The sequence below is a fragment of the Oenanthe melanoleuca genome, chromosome 2 (genome assembly GCF_029582105.1).
Source record: "Oenanthe melanoleuca isolate GR-GAL-2019-014 chromosome 2, OMel1.0, whole genome shotgun sequence".
NCBI classification, from domain to species: Eukaryota; Metazoa; Chordata; class Aves; order Passeriformes; family Muscicapidae; genus Oenanthe; species Oenanthe melanoleuca.
In genome coordinates this window covers 82,442,537-82,459,518 of record NC_079335.1, presented here as the reverse complement: position 1 = coordinate 82,459,518, position 16,982 = coordinate 82,442,537, and the positions used below count along the sequence as shown (strand labels likewise).

At 45.9% G+C, this 16,982-nt stretch overlaps 1 protein-coding gene across 3 annotated transcripts in view; it reads left to right on the top strand.

The window, feature by feature from the left end:
• Positions 1-2,028: 2,028 nt before the first annotated feature.
• Positions 2,029-16,982, top strand: part of SLC22A23 (solute carrier family 22 member 23) — a 105,585-nt gene continuing 90,631 nt past the window's right edge. For all 3 annotated transcript variants that reach the window (XM_056483421.1, XM_056483420.1, XM_056483422.1), the window contains exon 1: positions 2,029-2,559. In XM_056483421.1, coding sequence (XP_056339396.1) covers positions 2,029-2,559 — 531 coding nt within the window. The remainder of the gene's footprint in view (positions 2,560-16,982) is intronic.

Here is a 16,982-nt window from a genome sequence, read left to right as displayed (position 1 = left end):
AGGGACCACCACATTCACATTTCACCAAGGAAAATTCAGAGAGGAGGATAGAGTGTCACCTGGAGAGGCTGTAGGGCCTCTGAAGTACTGGGTGTTCCTCAGAGCAGACCTCAGGGAAGCCCCACAACAGGGACACAGAGCCACACTGAAGTGGTGTAGACATGAAACCTTTCTGCTGTCCTCTGTAAGACAGAGAGCTAAAGAGAGGAAGATCTCAGGCATAAATGGTGTACAATAATTTGCTAGCAGAAGCCAGATCAAGTACATGAAATTCCATCAACAGCTTGCTCTTCCATTTATATTTGGCAATGACACCCATCCTCTTCTAATGCACACAAGCATTTCTGCTCACTAGCTGTGTTCACGTGTACAAGCGTATATTGATCTGTTTTCTCTCCTTCCCTTCTTACAAAGGAAAAAATAACCGCACAGTTCAGTAATGCACAGGCTGTGCTCCACGATGAAAATAGTCTGAGGCACTTACACGCTGAAGTAAATTTAGCTTAACACAAAAATAACCTTCACAAATTTGAAATGCCTGTTTTACAATTAACGTCAGGTGCTAACAGGATATAATTTTCTTCAAAGTGTGTACTAATGTGACAGGCTGACTGAAGCGAGGCAGGCACGTCTCCTCGCCGCCCTCTAGGTCTCGGAAATGCCCCCTTCACCTTTCGGTTCTTCCCTCCGAGTCTCGTCCTTTCTTCAGCCACACAGGGTGCTCCTGCGGCTCGGCGATGCGGTGCGCTCCGGCCCAGCCCGCCGCAGCCGCGCTGCGTTATTAAAGGCGCACATACCGCGTAAATAATTGATCCGGAGCTAGCGCGCTGCGGAGCCCGAGCGCCTCCTCCTCTTCCCCAGCGCTCGCCCTCCCGCCCGCCGCCCTACCTGCCCGGCCGCCGGAGCGCAGCGCGGCCGCGGGGAGGAGCGGAGCCCCCGCCGAGCCCCGCGCCCTCCCCGCCCCGCGGCGCGTCCCGCCCCCGGCGGCGGCGGGTCGGTGGCGGGGCCGGGCCGGGCCGGCGGGAGCGGGAGCGGGAGCGGGAGCGGGAGCAGGTGCGGCCGCCCGGCACCGCGGGGGCGGAGCGGGGGGCGGCGGCGCCGGGCCGGGCCGGCAGGTGGGGGCTGCCGGGAGCCGGGGGGTTTGCCCGCCCGCCTCTGGAGGTGCGGCCGGCGGCACGGCGCGGCCAGCGGGCTGCCGCGGGAGGCGCACGGCGGTGGTGGCGGCGGTGACCGCGTCCGCAGCCCGGGCCGCGGAGGGGCCGGCGGGGCCCCCTGCTGCAGAGCCAGATGTGCGGGACGCGGGGCTGCGAGGGCTCGGCGGGGAGGTGCTGGGGGCTGCCGCCGCCGCTGCTGCCGCGGCCGGGGGGGAGCCCTTAGCTGTGCGGGAAGCGGGGAAGCCGTGTCGGGAGCTGTTATTTTCTTCTCCTCCTTCCTTTGCCTTCCCTCTTGTCTCTCCTCCCCCTCCTCACCAAAACCGGGAGAGGAGGCGTGTTCGGTGCCTTGCTGCACCGGTTTTGCTTGGTTTGTTGTTGCAGGGTTTGGTTCGCGGGGTGGCTGGCTTTTTTTCTTTTTTTTTTTCTCTTTTCTCTTCCAACCTCCCCGCCTTCTCCCTTCCTCTCCTTTGGCCCATCGCATGCTCGGATCCGGCTGGATCCTTCCTTTTCTTTTCGGCGGTGCCTCTCGGAAGGGGGAAGGGAGAGCTGGGATGAGTGCAGCTTGACGCACAGGCGAGGAGCGGGGGGGCACCGCCGGCAGCTGCAGCGGTTCGTGGCCGCAGGGCGCGGGTGAGGAGCGGAGAGAGCGAGGGGCTCCCTCGGTGCCTCCCCCTTTCTTCGCCCCTATCCTTCCTCCCCTCCTCCCTCTCTCCCTCCCCCATCCGTCTCCTGCCGGGTCCGGCTGAGAGCGTGTGTGCAATACCTTACTCTGCAAGGTGTGTGTGTGCCCGGGCGGAGCGGAGGGGAGGGCAGGACTCGCGAGGGAGCCGGGGCTGCCCCGGCCCCCCCTATGTGAGCCTCCCCGGGCGGCTGGATGGCGATAGAGCGGCGCCGTGAGGCGGGCGGCGGGGGCCGGCCGCTGCCGGAGGAGAACGGCTCGGTGCCGGGGGCCGTGGGTCCCGGGGCCGCCGCCCCCCCGGGGCCGCCCCCCGCCAGCGCCGCCGGGGCCGAGATCCAGGCGCTGCCGGTGCCGCCGCCCGCCGCCGCCTGCAGCCCGCTGCTCCTGGACTATGACGGCTCGGTGCTACCCTTCCTCGGGGGGCTGGGCGGCCGCTACCAGCGCACCCTGGTGCTGCTCACCTGGATCCCGGCGCTCGTCATCGGCTTCAGCAAGTTCTCGGACTCCTTCCTCCTGGACCAGCCCGACTTTTGGTGCCGGGAGGCGGACGGGCAGGGCAACTGGAGCGGGACCTTGGCGCCTATCCACGCCAACCACAGCGGCAACGGGAGCATCTTCCCCCCGCCCGGGCTGCCCACCCCCTCGGGGGACAACGCCAGCGAGTGCGGCTGCCGCGAGTGGCACTACCGCATCCGAGCCGGCCTCGTCCAGAACGTCGTGAGCAAGGTGAGAAAGGCGACTTCCCTCGGCCCCCCCTCCCTGTCCGGCCCTCACGGACCCTCTCGGCACCCTCTCTTTCCGAGGCTAGGGGAGCCGCTGGACACGATACGGATCTGTCCTTGCCGTGCCGCAGCTGGGTCAGTCAATTGCCCCTGGGTCAGCCTCCCACCCGGAGAAAGTCAATCCCGCATTCCCTCCCGCTGGATCCAGCTTGTGGACTTGTACCCGCACACTGGTTGCAGCACTAAGCTGCAAAGTTATGTCCTGGAACGGGATCCTCTGTGTCCCTTTGGGTTCCTGGTACTGTCCTGCTGTCCCTGGGTGTCTGTGGGGAAGATGCTGTAGGCACGAGCCCCAGTCAGTAAGGGGAAAAGGTTGCAGAGAGGGCTCCAGCTGGTCTTTGTGCAAGTGTACTAAAGCAGCTGTACACATCAAAAACCAGGTTGATTTTTAGGGAAAGTGAAGAAACGCTGACTGTTGTGAGTAAAATAAGACAAAAGTTCTCCTGAATTCCTCTGGTTTTGTACTTACTCTCTTGAAAACTGTTTTGGCACAGCAATTAAAGAAATGTCTCACAAGCTGTTTTACTCCAGAAACAGAAAGTGCATGCTACTGTGTTTTGTGTTTCCCCATGTAATGGCTAAAGTGGAAAATTTCTAGTGAGGAGACTATGCTGCTTTCTGCTCTTGCTTCATATTTGCTGAGTAGTGCATATAAAAAAATCACCTTCCCTTTTCACCTGAAAGCTTTTGCTTGTTTCTAATATCGGCCCTGCAAAAGCCCCGCAGGCTGCAGATGGGCCCTATTGATATTAACAGGCAGCTGGAGTTCCTGGAAATGCAAAATGAAATGCTTACACCAGGGAAGTAGTTCCCTTAATCTCAAGACCCCCTCCTAAGTAAGATCAGCAAAAATTACTTCCTGCCTGGGAGCAGTGTTTTGGCTTAACTGTGTTTATCTAGTTGGGATAAAGAAACGAGGCAACAATCAGATGAACATAATTGTGCTTTGGTCAGCCAGCGCGTACTTATATTGAATCATTGAAAATCATTTTGGTTTCTCTTTGTGTCCCTTGAAAAAGTGTGCAACAGGCAAAAAGCAAATCCCTCAATACCTTGAATCCAAAATGGATTAAAAAGAAAGGTAACCCAGCTACACTCCTTTCATGAGAGGAGCATAGGCACATGCTGGATCTGAATGGTTTGTGATAAAGAAATGTATAAGAAAATTAGATATTTAAGGTGGTCACATTTTCTTCTTTTTATATCCAGAAACTGAGCTATTCATGTGTTTGGGGGTTTAGCACTGAAGCTTTAGCTTGAAAAAAATATCTTGAAATATGTTTTTAGTCCAAACTTTAAAAAAAAAATTTTGGAAATGTTTGAATCTTTTGAAGGTCATCGTCAAGTTGGCCACAAAAGGTCAAGGGAGAGTTAGTTTGCTGTCTTGCATGCTTCTTTAGAGATAATAAAAAAAGTGTTCTTTGGAAGAACTTGCGGTAAAGGGCAGATCAATTTTAAGGGATAAACAAACATCTGTGGCCCCTGCTGTCTTGTTTTGTATTAGAAAGAATAATAATCATCTTTTGAGACTATGGGTTTTTCCAGTATGGAGTTTTTATTTTTATTGTATGCTCACTTCCCAAAACCTGGCAGCTTTTTTGCTTTGATTTGTAATCCCACGTAATTATAATTAGATTGTTTTCTCAGGGTCAGGATTCCTCCTTAGTTTGTACTTTGGTTTTGTTTTGGGGGTTTTCTGGGTGGGTGTGCTGGCTGTTTTTATTCTAATGAAGAAAGAGAGGAAAAACCCAGACAGAAGATCATCATAGCTTGATTTGGACTTCATTTCCTATCAGTCCCCAGGAGCTCTGATACTGTGGGAGCAGTTCTGGTAACCACTGACTCCTCTTGCATGCACCTCACTGTCCTTTGTGAGAAAGAGCTGCTCTAGATGAATTAAAGAGACTGGATGTTCAGATCACCCTTAACTCCCCTCAAAAATACATTTATTTCTGTAATGTATTATGCAATGTTCTCATCTTTCTAAAGAGAGTTTTATTAAATCTTAGTCTAATATATGCTCATCTGTGTAGTAGCCAGGGGTTATATTGAAATATCATAAAGAGAGCCAAAAGTATATTAATAAAAAATGTACTTTTGTTTGGCAAGTAAATCCTCTCATACTTACTTTCAGTGGTCTGAGCTAATAGCTGCTGGATGTTCCAGCATTGCTTTGTATTGAGAAACTATGAAATATTTCTGGTTATTTAGCACAAACCATATTTGATGTGCGTGCATACGAAACATCACTGCCCCATTCCTTAGGGACAGGGTAGCTGTCCTTAAACTGTGTTAAGTTCCACTGTCTCCATAGCCTCTCTTCTAATGGTGCTCCCTTCATCAGATGCTGTATCCCTGTCCAGACTTTCTCAGCCATCCCTTCCCTGATGCCCATTTTCTCCCAGCCTGTCATGCTTGGGATTGATGGAGTGGAGGTCTTGCTGTTTCCAGCCCTGCTTGGTGCTTTGTTGAGCCCCACTTTTCTGAGTGTTTGCTGGAGCCAGGGGTGGCCTTGCACCTTTCTTGAAGACTGGCACTGCTGTGTTAGACGCTGTCATTATCCTGACCTGCTTGACTGAGTCACTGGGAACGGTGCTTTTTATAGTGCTGCCAGTCATTGGAACTGGAAATGGTAATAAAGGACATAGTGCTTATTATTTACCACTGCTGAAATACATGTAGTGAAGAGGTCAGATGCATAATTTAACCACAGGGATTCTAGTGGCCGTGTTAAATCACCCTTCTGAGCTAATGTCCTGACTTGGCACATAAATCTTGGTCTTTAGCTTGGTTTGTACATAAATATCTTCCCTTAGCACATTTCACTTGCAAGACTTTTTCACTGCTAAATGATTCTTTGAAGACTTTCATCTATTCTTTATCACAACATCAACATCACCATACTGTTATAAACAGAGTGCACATGTATTTCTTGAGAGATACATTCTAAACCAGCCCTTAGGCAAAAGGCTAGTTTAAAAAAAAGGTCTTTTTAATGTTCCATGTATCATCTCACTAGCATCCAAAGGAAGGATGCTGAGAAACACTCTTAATTTTTTTTTCTGTGGGGAAACCTGAGATCTCCTTTCACCCGTTTGCAAAGTGATGCTTCAGGTAAATTGTTAGCATTAACACAATGAGCAACATAGTGACAACTAAACATATGTAGCCATGAAGCTTAGCAGGAGGCTGGAGTGTGTGCTCAGCAGGGACTTTCCTAACTCTCTCATTAACTTCTTCAGCGCCTGCATCTTCAGACCACCTGCAAAGCCAGCTGTTATCTTGGGACAACGTTTTAATGGAAGCTCTTAGTTACAGGATTGATGGTTGTTGGTTTTTTAACTCTGTTACTAGGATGACCCATCCTCTGTGTTTGATTGCATTAAGTGGTGGGGTTGTTTGCTGTTCTGCATGCTAATTTGTATAATGGAGACCAAGAGCTGGTGATGGACAAGGAATGGGCTTGATTAAATTGCAGAGGTTGATAGCGCATCATCCTTCTGTGTGCACTTGCAACGTTCCAGATCATTCCACCTCTTGGGGTTGGCATAAGAGGGAAGTGGTTAGTTGAAGGCTGCATTTTAATCACTTGGAGCAATTATGTAATAATATTTCATGTCTAGTCACAAGGGAATTCCTGTTGTGACTGTTTTTATGCTCCAGATGCCTTGTTTTCCTGCAATGCTGTTCGCTTGGCTCTCAACTTCCCACTTGATTTGGGTTGAGTCATCTTCTTTCCAAAGGAACATGGCAATCGTTTTACCTATTTGCCACTGGTTCAAACATTCTCATGCCAATTTGGCTGAGCCTCTAGCAATTTGTCCCTGCCAAAACAAGCAGAGCTGAAGTCAGAAGAGCCAAATGGTCTGGGGGCAAGGATGTCTGAACTTAGATTGATTTGGTCTGTGGCTGGTGCTCTTTGCTCCTGCAAGGGCAGATGTCTTTGCTTAACCGGTCTTCCTTCTCCTTCTTTTGTTGCGGTTCTGGCACTTGTCTGGGCACAACTTCATCTGAATCAGCTTGTTAGCCTGATAGAAAACTTCCTCTTAAAAAGAATTTTTTTCTTATTTTCCTGGATGTTCTCCTGGGTTAATTGAAGTTAAATTGTTCTGTGCAGTAACATGTGCTTTAGTCTGCGGTGTTGTCCTGTGGGAATATTGCTGGTATCTGCAAGTAGCCAGAAATGATAAAACAAACAAATTTCTTTGTGATAATAGTAATGATTAATTTGGCACAGATTGAAGAATAATATTTATTGGAGTAGAGGATAGGTGTACATTTTAAATGGACTTTCAGAATATAGTTATTAATTACTTTGAAGGCATCATTCTGACAAGGTCCTTCCCAAAAAAAGAACTGTGTCACCCTTATCTCCTCCCATTTGTGCCTGTAATCTCATTTGTTTCTGCATATTCTCCAGTTGGCTAGTCTCTGCAAAGAGACTTTAGAAATGCTGATGCTTCTTTTTTTTTTCCCCCAGCAGCTGACAGGATTTGTCTTGTCAGTGTTAGTTCCTGGCCGACTGGCTTCTACCTGGTCCCAAATCAATGAAAACCTTGAGTTATTATACCCACTGCAGTAGTTGGGTCAGAAGTGGCAATATTGAAGCTACTACATCACTTTGTTTCCACTGAACAGATTGAAGGGGGTGTAGGGACCTGCAAAGCAGAGACTTGCAATGGGCAGAAGGTCTGTTCTAAATTTCTTTCAGCCAAGGCTTTGGAATGACTCTCAGCTTCTAATGGGTGTTGAAGGGTCAACAAGTCCCTGTGGCCAGAGGTATCCAGAAATACTGCCAGACCAGAGCAAACATCTAATACTATTTTATTTCATGGCTTCCTCAACTATGCGAGAGATCCCAAACTATATTTTTTTCCTTCTTCCCTCTGCAAGCTAGCTGATAAAGAGTCAGTGGTTGCTGCTCTGAGCCTTCACAGACTTGAAAAATCTTTTTGTTAAAGAGGAGGCAAAGGGGAGCTGTTGGCTTGTCCTGCTGCAGCTGCCCTGACGCCTGCTTGCACACACTGAGAGTGGTGACGGAGCCTCCCGGTTATCAGGGCACAGGTGAGCAACATTCTGGAAGAACAGGCTGAGTTTCTGGATGAGTGGCATCGAGGAAGGGGATGGCTGTTTTGGGAACAGCACCTGCAACTTCCTGTGTGAAGAGTTGTCCTCTGTCTGCAGACTGCAAGTAATCTTATGTTTGAAATAACCAAGTATGATATCACAAGGCTTCTTGTTTAGTGAGCCTAGATAATGGTTTTACTTATTTGGAGGTGTTATGTACTGGCCAAAGCCTTTTAAAGCAGTTGGTCTAGAAAACAAAGACCAATTAAGACCAACACTGACATCAGAACTCAGGTAGTTTTGGGATTTTGTCTGGCATGGATTCTTTTTCACTACAGGAAATGTACATGCAGTTCATGTTTATTATCACCCTTAAGATAAAGCGTCTCAGTTACAGGAATCTGATTTCAATTTACCATAAATAGTTTGTAGCGTTGCCACGACTAGCAATGATCCTTCAGGAAGGTAATTCCATATTGAATTCTCAGCTTTTCAAGTCTTGCTATTGAGCCTTTCATAAAAGTCATTTTTTGTGCATATGTCAAACAACCACCTTTTTTTTTTTTTTTTTTTTTTTTAATACCTCCTGGATGGACGTGATGTTTGAAATGCTTGGGGTTCTGTTTGTTTTTGTTTCCACTCCCTAATACATCCTGTATCTCTGTCACATAATTTAAATATACAGACCCTGCCCATGTTGTGACAGGAATTGCTGGCTGTGGTGAATGTTTACCAGCTGTGCAGGCAGTCTAACCCCAAATTTCTGAAGTGCACTAACAGTTTTACCTCTTCTTACTCTGGCTACAAGACTGCAGTAATAAAAGGTGACCTCATGTTTTTTTAAAGCATTTGTCAAAGAAAGGAACTGGCACACAAGAAGGCATGTAATTTGGAGCCCCTTCTGATGGAGACATTGAGATGAGGCTTGCAGGACAGCCAAATTTCAGGAGTTCATTTTTTAATGAAACAACACCTGGAATAGCACAAGATTTATGATTTTCTTGAACTTCAAAACTTTGGCCGTACTGATGGTGAAAAGTCTTAAGTCTCATCAAATCAGTTCTAGAGAGCTGCTAAATTTAGAAAATGCTGAAAGAGATACAGTGCTTTTGTGTACCCCATCTTTTGTTTTGTTTGTCAGTCTATTTGTTCCTGCCCACCTGGCACCCTTACTCTCATTCCCTCCCTCTCTCCCTCCCTTTCATATTCCTTCCTCTTCCCGCTCTTCAGGGCAGCCAGGCTGGCGCTGGCTTACCCGCAAGTAACTGTGGAATTAATTAGGCTGAGATCTTGCTACAGAACAAAGGACTGGGGTTTGCTGCAGACAATGTGTAGAAGATCAGAGTAGCCTGTTGTAGGAATATGCTGCAGCTTTGCAGCAGTGCTGGTTGTTCAGTTCTTGCACAGAATTCCATCAGAACAGCTTCTCTCAGGTTTTGGTCACCTTAACTCAAATGTGTGCTTAGCTCTCATAATGTAAGTTATTTTTATAATTTTTACCAGCTGACTTTTGACAGCAGATGGCTTTGTGTGCATTCTGAATTCCCTTTTGAAGTCAAAGAGGAAGGAAGGAACCTGAAGGATGGAGAAAAGAGTTTCAACACCCTTTCAATCCCTGTCATCAGGGTGTGTTGCAGAGGTTTCCAGGCAAACCCCATTTCACTGTCTGATAACTGCTCAGCACTACTGGAGCTGCACTGATCCACACCCAGTCTTGGAGCTGGGGAGCCTGCCCCTACACCAGCCTGTAAAAACTGGCAGGCAGCAGGGATTAATGCGTGTGTTGAGTTGCTCCTGCTGATCCATGCCGTGTCATACCTGCTGGGAACATGCAATAGGTTTGTAGCTATTGCCACAAAGAAGGATTAGTGCTGTGCTTGGTGTGACTGGCATGCTTGGGGTGGAACCTCCTGCCTGTTCTCTGAGCTGATGAGGAGAGGGTAAATGTGCTGTGAGCATGTTGGACTGGCTAGGAAAGTTCAGTGTGTGATACAAGGTTTTGTTAGCATCTTTTATTTTTGTTTATAATCTGGGAGAGCCCAAATTGCCAGTTGTTATGCTGAAAAACAAGAACAAAAGATTAGGTAAGTGGATATATCCTGATCCTCATTTCTGGGATGCCTATCTAGATCCCCCAGGAGCAAAGCTATGAGAATCAGGAATGCTGCTTGTGGAATGCAGGGAAGCAGTATGTTCACTTTCTCCAGCAGCAAGTGATTTATAGTTACCCTTGTGCATTGTTTTCAGAGCAGGGTGGTCTGGTTCCCTAAAAAAGGTTCTTTGCCTCCAGACAGTGGTGGAGGAATTCATTTTGGCCCAAGTACTATCTCCCTGCTACTCTGCAGAACTCTGGAGCTGCCTGCTTTCCTCCTGGCCTTCAGGCCAAAGTCCATGATCATGCAGACAGTGTTGCAATGTGCACCCTAGAAATATTATTAAGGATAGGGACTGTAAATTAAACTGTAAGACCTTTTCCCCACTGTGTCTTTCAGGGCTGTGTAAAATGCTGTCTGCTTGAACAATATAAGCTTGACAGACCAGTTTCACCTTCTGATTTGTAAACCAAGTGGAATATTTTTCTCCCTTCTTCCCTACCCTTAATATTTATTTAGGTCTGAATTAATACCAGACCTGGGGGTTTTTTCCTCTCCTTTTCTTCTTGCCTGAGTTGCAATAGTCATAGTTTGCAAATGATGAGAGGGCAAGGTCATGGCACCAATAATTGCATGTCAGAGTTAAGGTGTCTGGTCCTTTTATCTAAGGTGGCAAGTATTTCTTATGAGGAATGACTTTCTCCTCTTATCTACTGTTTCACCCTTCTCAATTTCAGAGTTTCATGCCGTACTTGAGGTTTTTTTTTTCCCCTGGATTTAAAAAAGCCCAACAAGATAGTAAACTAGGTGTTGCCATGTCAGCCCTGTCAAGCCTGCAACATATTTTGTGCATACCTGTTTTGTCAGCCTGAAAAATACTAGTCTACAAAGCATTAACTTGATAGTGAATGTTAATATTTAACTACAATGTTGCAGGGTTTTTTATGCGTGGCTTCTATTTACAGTGCTTACTTAGACCAGTTCAAAATACAAATTTGATAGCTAGTTTAACTTTTCTAGTTTGGTTGTGAAGTCAGTCCCAGCAGCATGCACCTCCCTCAGAATAAATGGTTGTTGGCTGAATACTGAGGAATGGTACTCAAATGCCACTTGTCAGTGTGTGCAATCTCAGTCCTAGGGATGGGCGTGGTTGCTCATGGTCTTTTCATAAGGCCAGAGGGAGGCAAGCAGCTGCAAGGTGTTACAGCAAAGAGTGGATTGAAAATTAAAGTCACTTTTGTGGCAGAGTCTTCTAATCATGTCAGAATGCATGTAGAAAAGCTACTTAGTTGCAGCACAGAGATATTGAAATATCCTGATGCTGCTCTGTGGAAAATTATTAGCATAGTATTATGAATAGTGAGCAGGAAAGCTTCAAGCAGGATTTTGTATCTCCCAACTCTTTGATGTTAGATTACATTATGGAGTTGGGAAAAACTAAGCAGATCACATCAGCTGAGAAACAAGTTAGTTGACTAATCTGGATGGTGAAGGCTGAGGAAGATCTAAATGTCTCAGAATAATGGGAACTCCTACTGAAAATAAAAAGTAGTGATGAAGAGGTGGGTGGTACATGTATGCTACTAAAGTTGATTTAATCATGTTGAGTATTCAGAAGATTGTCATATGATTAGCAAATCATATTTTAATTGTTAGCACATTAGCAATTATTATTTACTTAGCAAATTTCTTTCTTCCCTTTGCCATTGGGGAAAAGAAACAGATCTGTGAGGAGAGCAAGTTTGGGAATAGAAGAGCTAATTTCTCCTGACTAAAGTGTGAAGTTGAAGGGCAGCTGAAAGTTTTCAGTTCTGCAGTGTCTCAGGGGGCATTATCTTGGGATTCTCTTGATGTGCCCAGTGGAGAGCTTGGAGGGTCTCTTTTGCTTATGGCATAGACTAAGGAACAATTTAGTGCAGAACACTAAATTTAAAATCTTTCTCAAGTTAGTTTACTGGCATTGAAATGGAGTTAATATGTGTCTTTTTGTGTATTTGAAATTCTAAGCTTGTTTTGTGACTGCAAAATTGCTTGAGCCTTCTCTTCATGATGGGATATGTCCCTTAAAGGTGAGCCATGACCAAAAGGCTTTAGAAAGGCCTTTCAGCTGCCTGGGGTGGAATGGGGCCATGCACATACTGCTTGTGAGCAGGACAGCATCTCCCTGCGGGGCACAGTGGGCACAGCCTGCTTACTCTGAGGTAATTAATATAAGAGGTACTGTGTCTCTGCCTATCCAGTTTCAAGCAGCTTGAGGAAACCTGTGCCTTAGGTTTCCCATTATGATGACAAAGTGTTCACACCAGGAGGAAGTGCTGTGTTCTGTGTTAGTGTTCACACAGTAATGCGTGGCACCGAGCCCTTGTGCTTTATTTTTAAGGCTGTAATACCAGACTAAAAAAATACATACTTAAAAAACTAATGCAGAAATTGCACAGCTAAGCTGTGCATATCTGAAAATTATGGCTTTGTAGGAGATGTATTTCAGCAACTTAAACTATGTTAAACTTCAGAAACCATTAAGGAAACTTGTGAAGTCCATGGTTATGGAGTCCTGGACTATTTTGTGGGGATGGAAACTGTTTCCATAGGTTCATATTATGCTGCACAATCTAATTATATCTTTCTTGGAAGACAGCTAAGCACATGTCCCCTGGCTCATGTGCCACCCCCTCTTTTTCAGCCCACTCCTCTCCCTCCCCATGTCTTCAAAACCTTTATTTTGGTGATAGTACCAAAAGTAGTTTCTTTGCTTTGTTTTTCAAATGGTGCATTGCCCAGGTGGTCAGTCATGTCCGTAGTCAAAACAATCTGACAATTTCTGTGTAAATGACCTTGTGTTTACTGTTCACAAGTCGTTTTTCTGGGCCGCAGTTTTTCCTTGCCAGGTGTCTGCTGTGGTCAGAAATGGTTTGCTGGTTTCTGAGAATGAAAAGGACAGCAAATGTTGTTTCCATTGTAAGAAAAACAGGTTGGATAAGAAGCTGACCCAAACAAGCCCTGGCATCTGTTGAGTTAGCAAGCTCCAGTGTGTGGGGATAGGGATCTGAGGTTTGCTAGGACAGGAAAGAAGGCAGATGTTGAGCTACAGGTCATACTGTGGTACCAGCAATATTTCTCTCGACACCTGAGTAAAAGTTCTTGCAAATCTGGCTGATTATAAACCTCTCAAAATACCAGTGTGTACTTGCTCAGTAAAAATTTTGAAGTATTGAAGTTCTAAGCACTTAGACACTGGTCAAAGATTTCAGCAAAAGCATCCACTTATGATAAAGCTGAACAATGTTAGATGTACTTGGCTTTTAGAGGTCTAGCATCATACAGAGAGGAAGCAGCTTGAAAGTCAGGTGTTGACTGAGTGTTGGGTTGAGGCATTCCACTGTAGGTGTGGTGTAGGTTTATTTGAGTGGCTGTTCAAAGAAAACAAACAATAAAACCTCTTAATAGCTGGTTTATTGTTTTTCTTGCATGTTGTGTTTTTTGACTCTTCTAGTTTCCAGTCCACTTGTGTCTGATTAAAACCATAAAGAGAATTGTCATTTGGAGACGTTTGGTTCTGAATGCACCTGGTAAAAATAAGATAAAATTATTAAATTTTATACTTTCTTCTCAAATCTCTCAGGATTAATTCTATTACTTTTTTACTCAATGTTCTTATTTTCAAATGTGATATTTCCACCCAGCTGGTAGTACTGATGGTCACAAAAAATGACACGTGTTCTCAAGAACACTTTATTGACATTTAAAATGCAGACTGGGAGTACTTTGCCCTGCTGTGATCTCAAAGGAGAGGCACCCTTACTCTGAACCCTTAAGGTTAAATAGTTCAAATGCTCTCATGCTGCCTTGGCTAAGGAGAAGATAGAGATGCCTGTGACACTAAAACCCCCTAGCTTTAGGTGTTGCAGTTGGGCTGGAGCATCCCTCTGGGAGGATTCTTCTGCAACCTCCCTTGTGTGGTTTTACTTCACACTTCTTTTCTGTAAAGTTGAGCATCATGCCACTTCCTGAATCTCATGCCCTTTCTTTAAGATTAACTGCTGCCAGAGTGTCATTTCTGCTGGGGGCTGAGAAAGGAAGGAGAGAGTTTTTGTCCTTTAGTAGCCTAGAGGGAAATCTTGGTACAGTGGTGTCCTGTGGCTCTACTTATGAGTACTACTCAGATTATTCAGTTCTGTGAGTTCTGTGAGGTATATTGTATTAGAACTACTGACTGCTTTGCTTTCCTATTTTTGGGGGGTTTTGTTTTTAATAGCACTTGGTCTGCTGACCTGGAGCTTTTCCTCCAGGAATAAGTACCTGGAGACTGTTCTGCCTTTTTTAATGTATATTGTATGAGAAACAGAACTGGGGTTTTTTATTATTTTATTCTTTTTTAAAATAACTTTGGTTCAGGTCATTGGGGATTTTAGGAAAAAAAACATTCTACGATAATGTGATGCCTTCATAAATTTAAAGTCTCACTGGATAATATGCTTGTATAGAAGGTGGATTCTGTGCAGGGTAAATTGACAGGGTTTGGTTATAAAAAGATGAAGCAGGAAGGAGAGGAACAAAGGAAGATGAGACCAAACACAGCTCAGTGATGAAGAATCAATTCTTATTTTCATTTATTGGTCCTAAAATCGTTCCCTCATGAGCAGGCAAGCTGGTGGCTTTCCCCCAGGCAGAGTTTGCTGCTGCTGTGGCATACATGATATGTAGAGGACAGGGCTCCCCAAGTGCCAAGGCTGCAGCTTCATGCCTGGCTTAGGGCCTTCCAAGGAGCAGCTTTGGTGACCCTCTGGATCCTCTCTTATTGCTGAAACCACTGCAGAGAGCAGTCACAGCTGAGCTACAATCCACCTGCAGACTCTTTGGGGAAGGGGGTGCTTTCCTTCAGCAGCAATCTGAGCATTGGAAGCAGACTGTGAACAGTGTGGGAAGAGGGGATGTGTGTCCAGTTCCCCTCTGGTGGGTTTTTTGTGCCAGACTCTGGGTTAGTGTTGTACCAGAGAATCTCTCCTGCTTTCTCCTTGTTTTTGGGTCTGCCTTGCATATTTCATGGCATGGTAGTGAAGGCAGAACTAGCCAGACCCTCAACCTTACCTTTTATCAGTGGCACCACACTGTCAGTGTGCTTAGGTAGCACAGGCAGCCTTATGGCCACTGGAGCTCAAGGGCTTTTGAGACAAGAGCCCTTAACTCAGACAGCTTGTGTTTGTATTTACAAACATGCTGCAGACTTTATTTTAAACCTTATAGCAGTGCAAATACTGATGCACTGAGTTAGCCCTGTCCAGGTTTTCACCTCTTGTAAAGAAGTTGCATGATGATTACTATTTGGGTGGGTTACCTTTTGCCAGCTGTCTTCCCAAGCATCCCATGTTTTAAATAGTCCTCCATCTCACCAAGAATTAGAGTGAGTCACAGCATGGGTGGTGACTCACTGATACCAGTTAAACATTAGGCTCCTGAAGGTGTGACTCCTCCAGCTCTGACCAAAATATGCTGTCACAACATGAAAAAATGCTTCCAATATATTGCACATCTGCATAGGTGGCAAATTCTCTATATTGCTGTACTGCTAAGAAAAAAGAAGTTTTGTTCTTCAATGTTCCTTTTACACCAGCATATTTAAAATATAGTTAACTTGGCATAACAATACAGTGCTTTTTGTTTAGCAAGTCACTTTATCTGATCTCTTTCTTATATTGGGAGGATGGATGGAGGACAGAAAGACATAAAAACCCAGGGGCAGAGAGAACAGAGAAACAGAGAAATCCCAGGGAAAGTTTAGAAACATTCATTCTTTGGGCTTGGCACTGTCAACTCCCAAGTGGAATACCAGGGGATTCAGCCAGAGCAGTTATAGGATTTAATGGTTTCCCTGCTTGTAACAGATTAATCTACCCTTTGCAAGAGGTGGTAGAGGATTACTGTCCAGTCTCCAGCCCAAACAATCTCCCAGTGCAGATTTACTTGGACAGCCACTAGAACTGTCATCAGCTCTGCCCACCCGACTGTTTTGTTCTGCCGGGCCATGGGAGATTGTCACTCCTTTCTCCTTGGAGCCAAGCTGAGTGTCACCTTTGCAGGATGCTTGGAGTGCCATGGCTCTGGGCACAGCTGTGCCATGTGGGCACATGTCAGCTCTGTTCTGCTCTGCTGAGCCCAGGTGTATGGAAGGGGAGAGGCAACACTGATGGTGTATGAAGGTTCCTGCTCTATTTCAAAGCTGAGGCTTTTCCATGGGGAAGGGAAAGGGGAGCACAAGTCTCTGGCAAAATCTCTGTGTTTTCAGCATGACAAAGCTTTGCTGGTTTGCTCTGCTCCTATGTTAAGTGGAGATTACACTCACTATTAAATCTGCATTTTGTCCTATAAATATCATATTTACCTGAGGCTGCTTTTGGCTCCAATATCCATTTTTCTTCTCTCTCCTTTTTCTCATCTCCCTTTGTAAGTTGAATGCCCTGGTGGCACCTACCACTGTCCTGCCAAATTTATTTTGGGTAACTGCTTCATGGTGACCACTCTCTGGCTGTGACAGCTGCCAGAGGAGAAACCAGGATATAATTCAGCTCTTAGTACTGAGCAAGTAATGTGGGGTCACGGCAGATTCTCCAGAATTGTTTGTTGAAGCAACTGCTGATATATTTCACTATTTGTGTATTTACAAATATGGAGGGTTTTGCAGAGGGAGGTATTTTGGGAAGGTCAGGGCCTGTCAAGAGTCTGCCTGTGGGGGCTTGGGGAACCAGCTCTGATTTCTGCTGGCCTGCAGTGAGTGCTTAACAGAGGGCAGGAAAGGGCCAGATGCAGGGTTTGTAAGGAAATACATGTTTTTATTTTCAGAGCAGCTGGGGAGTTGGACAATAGCCTCAAAACCAAACAAACAAAGGATGACTTGCAGATAAGTTATCGACAGGAGTGGGTGTGTTTTGGGCACCACTGAAGGACAAGCTGATAGAGTGACTTTTCTCCTACTTTTAAACTCTTGCTCTCTGTGCCAGTGTGCCAGGGGGGTTGACATCTGTTGTCCTGGGCTGGAATTTCACAACAGCCCTTCATGAGATTTTGGCTCTTCCAGCCACAAGTCTTTGTCTAAATGTAACCTGGTACTGCACGTTCCCTGCCTGGGGCTTGTGTGAGCAACAGCAGCCTGTGAGAATGGAAAGGCACCAAGGTGTCTCCTTTTTCTTTTTGCACTTGGAGGACACTACTG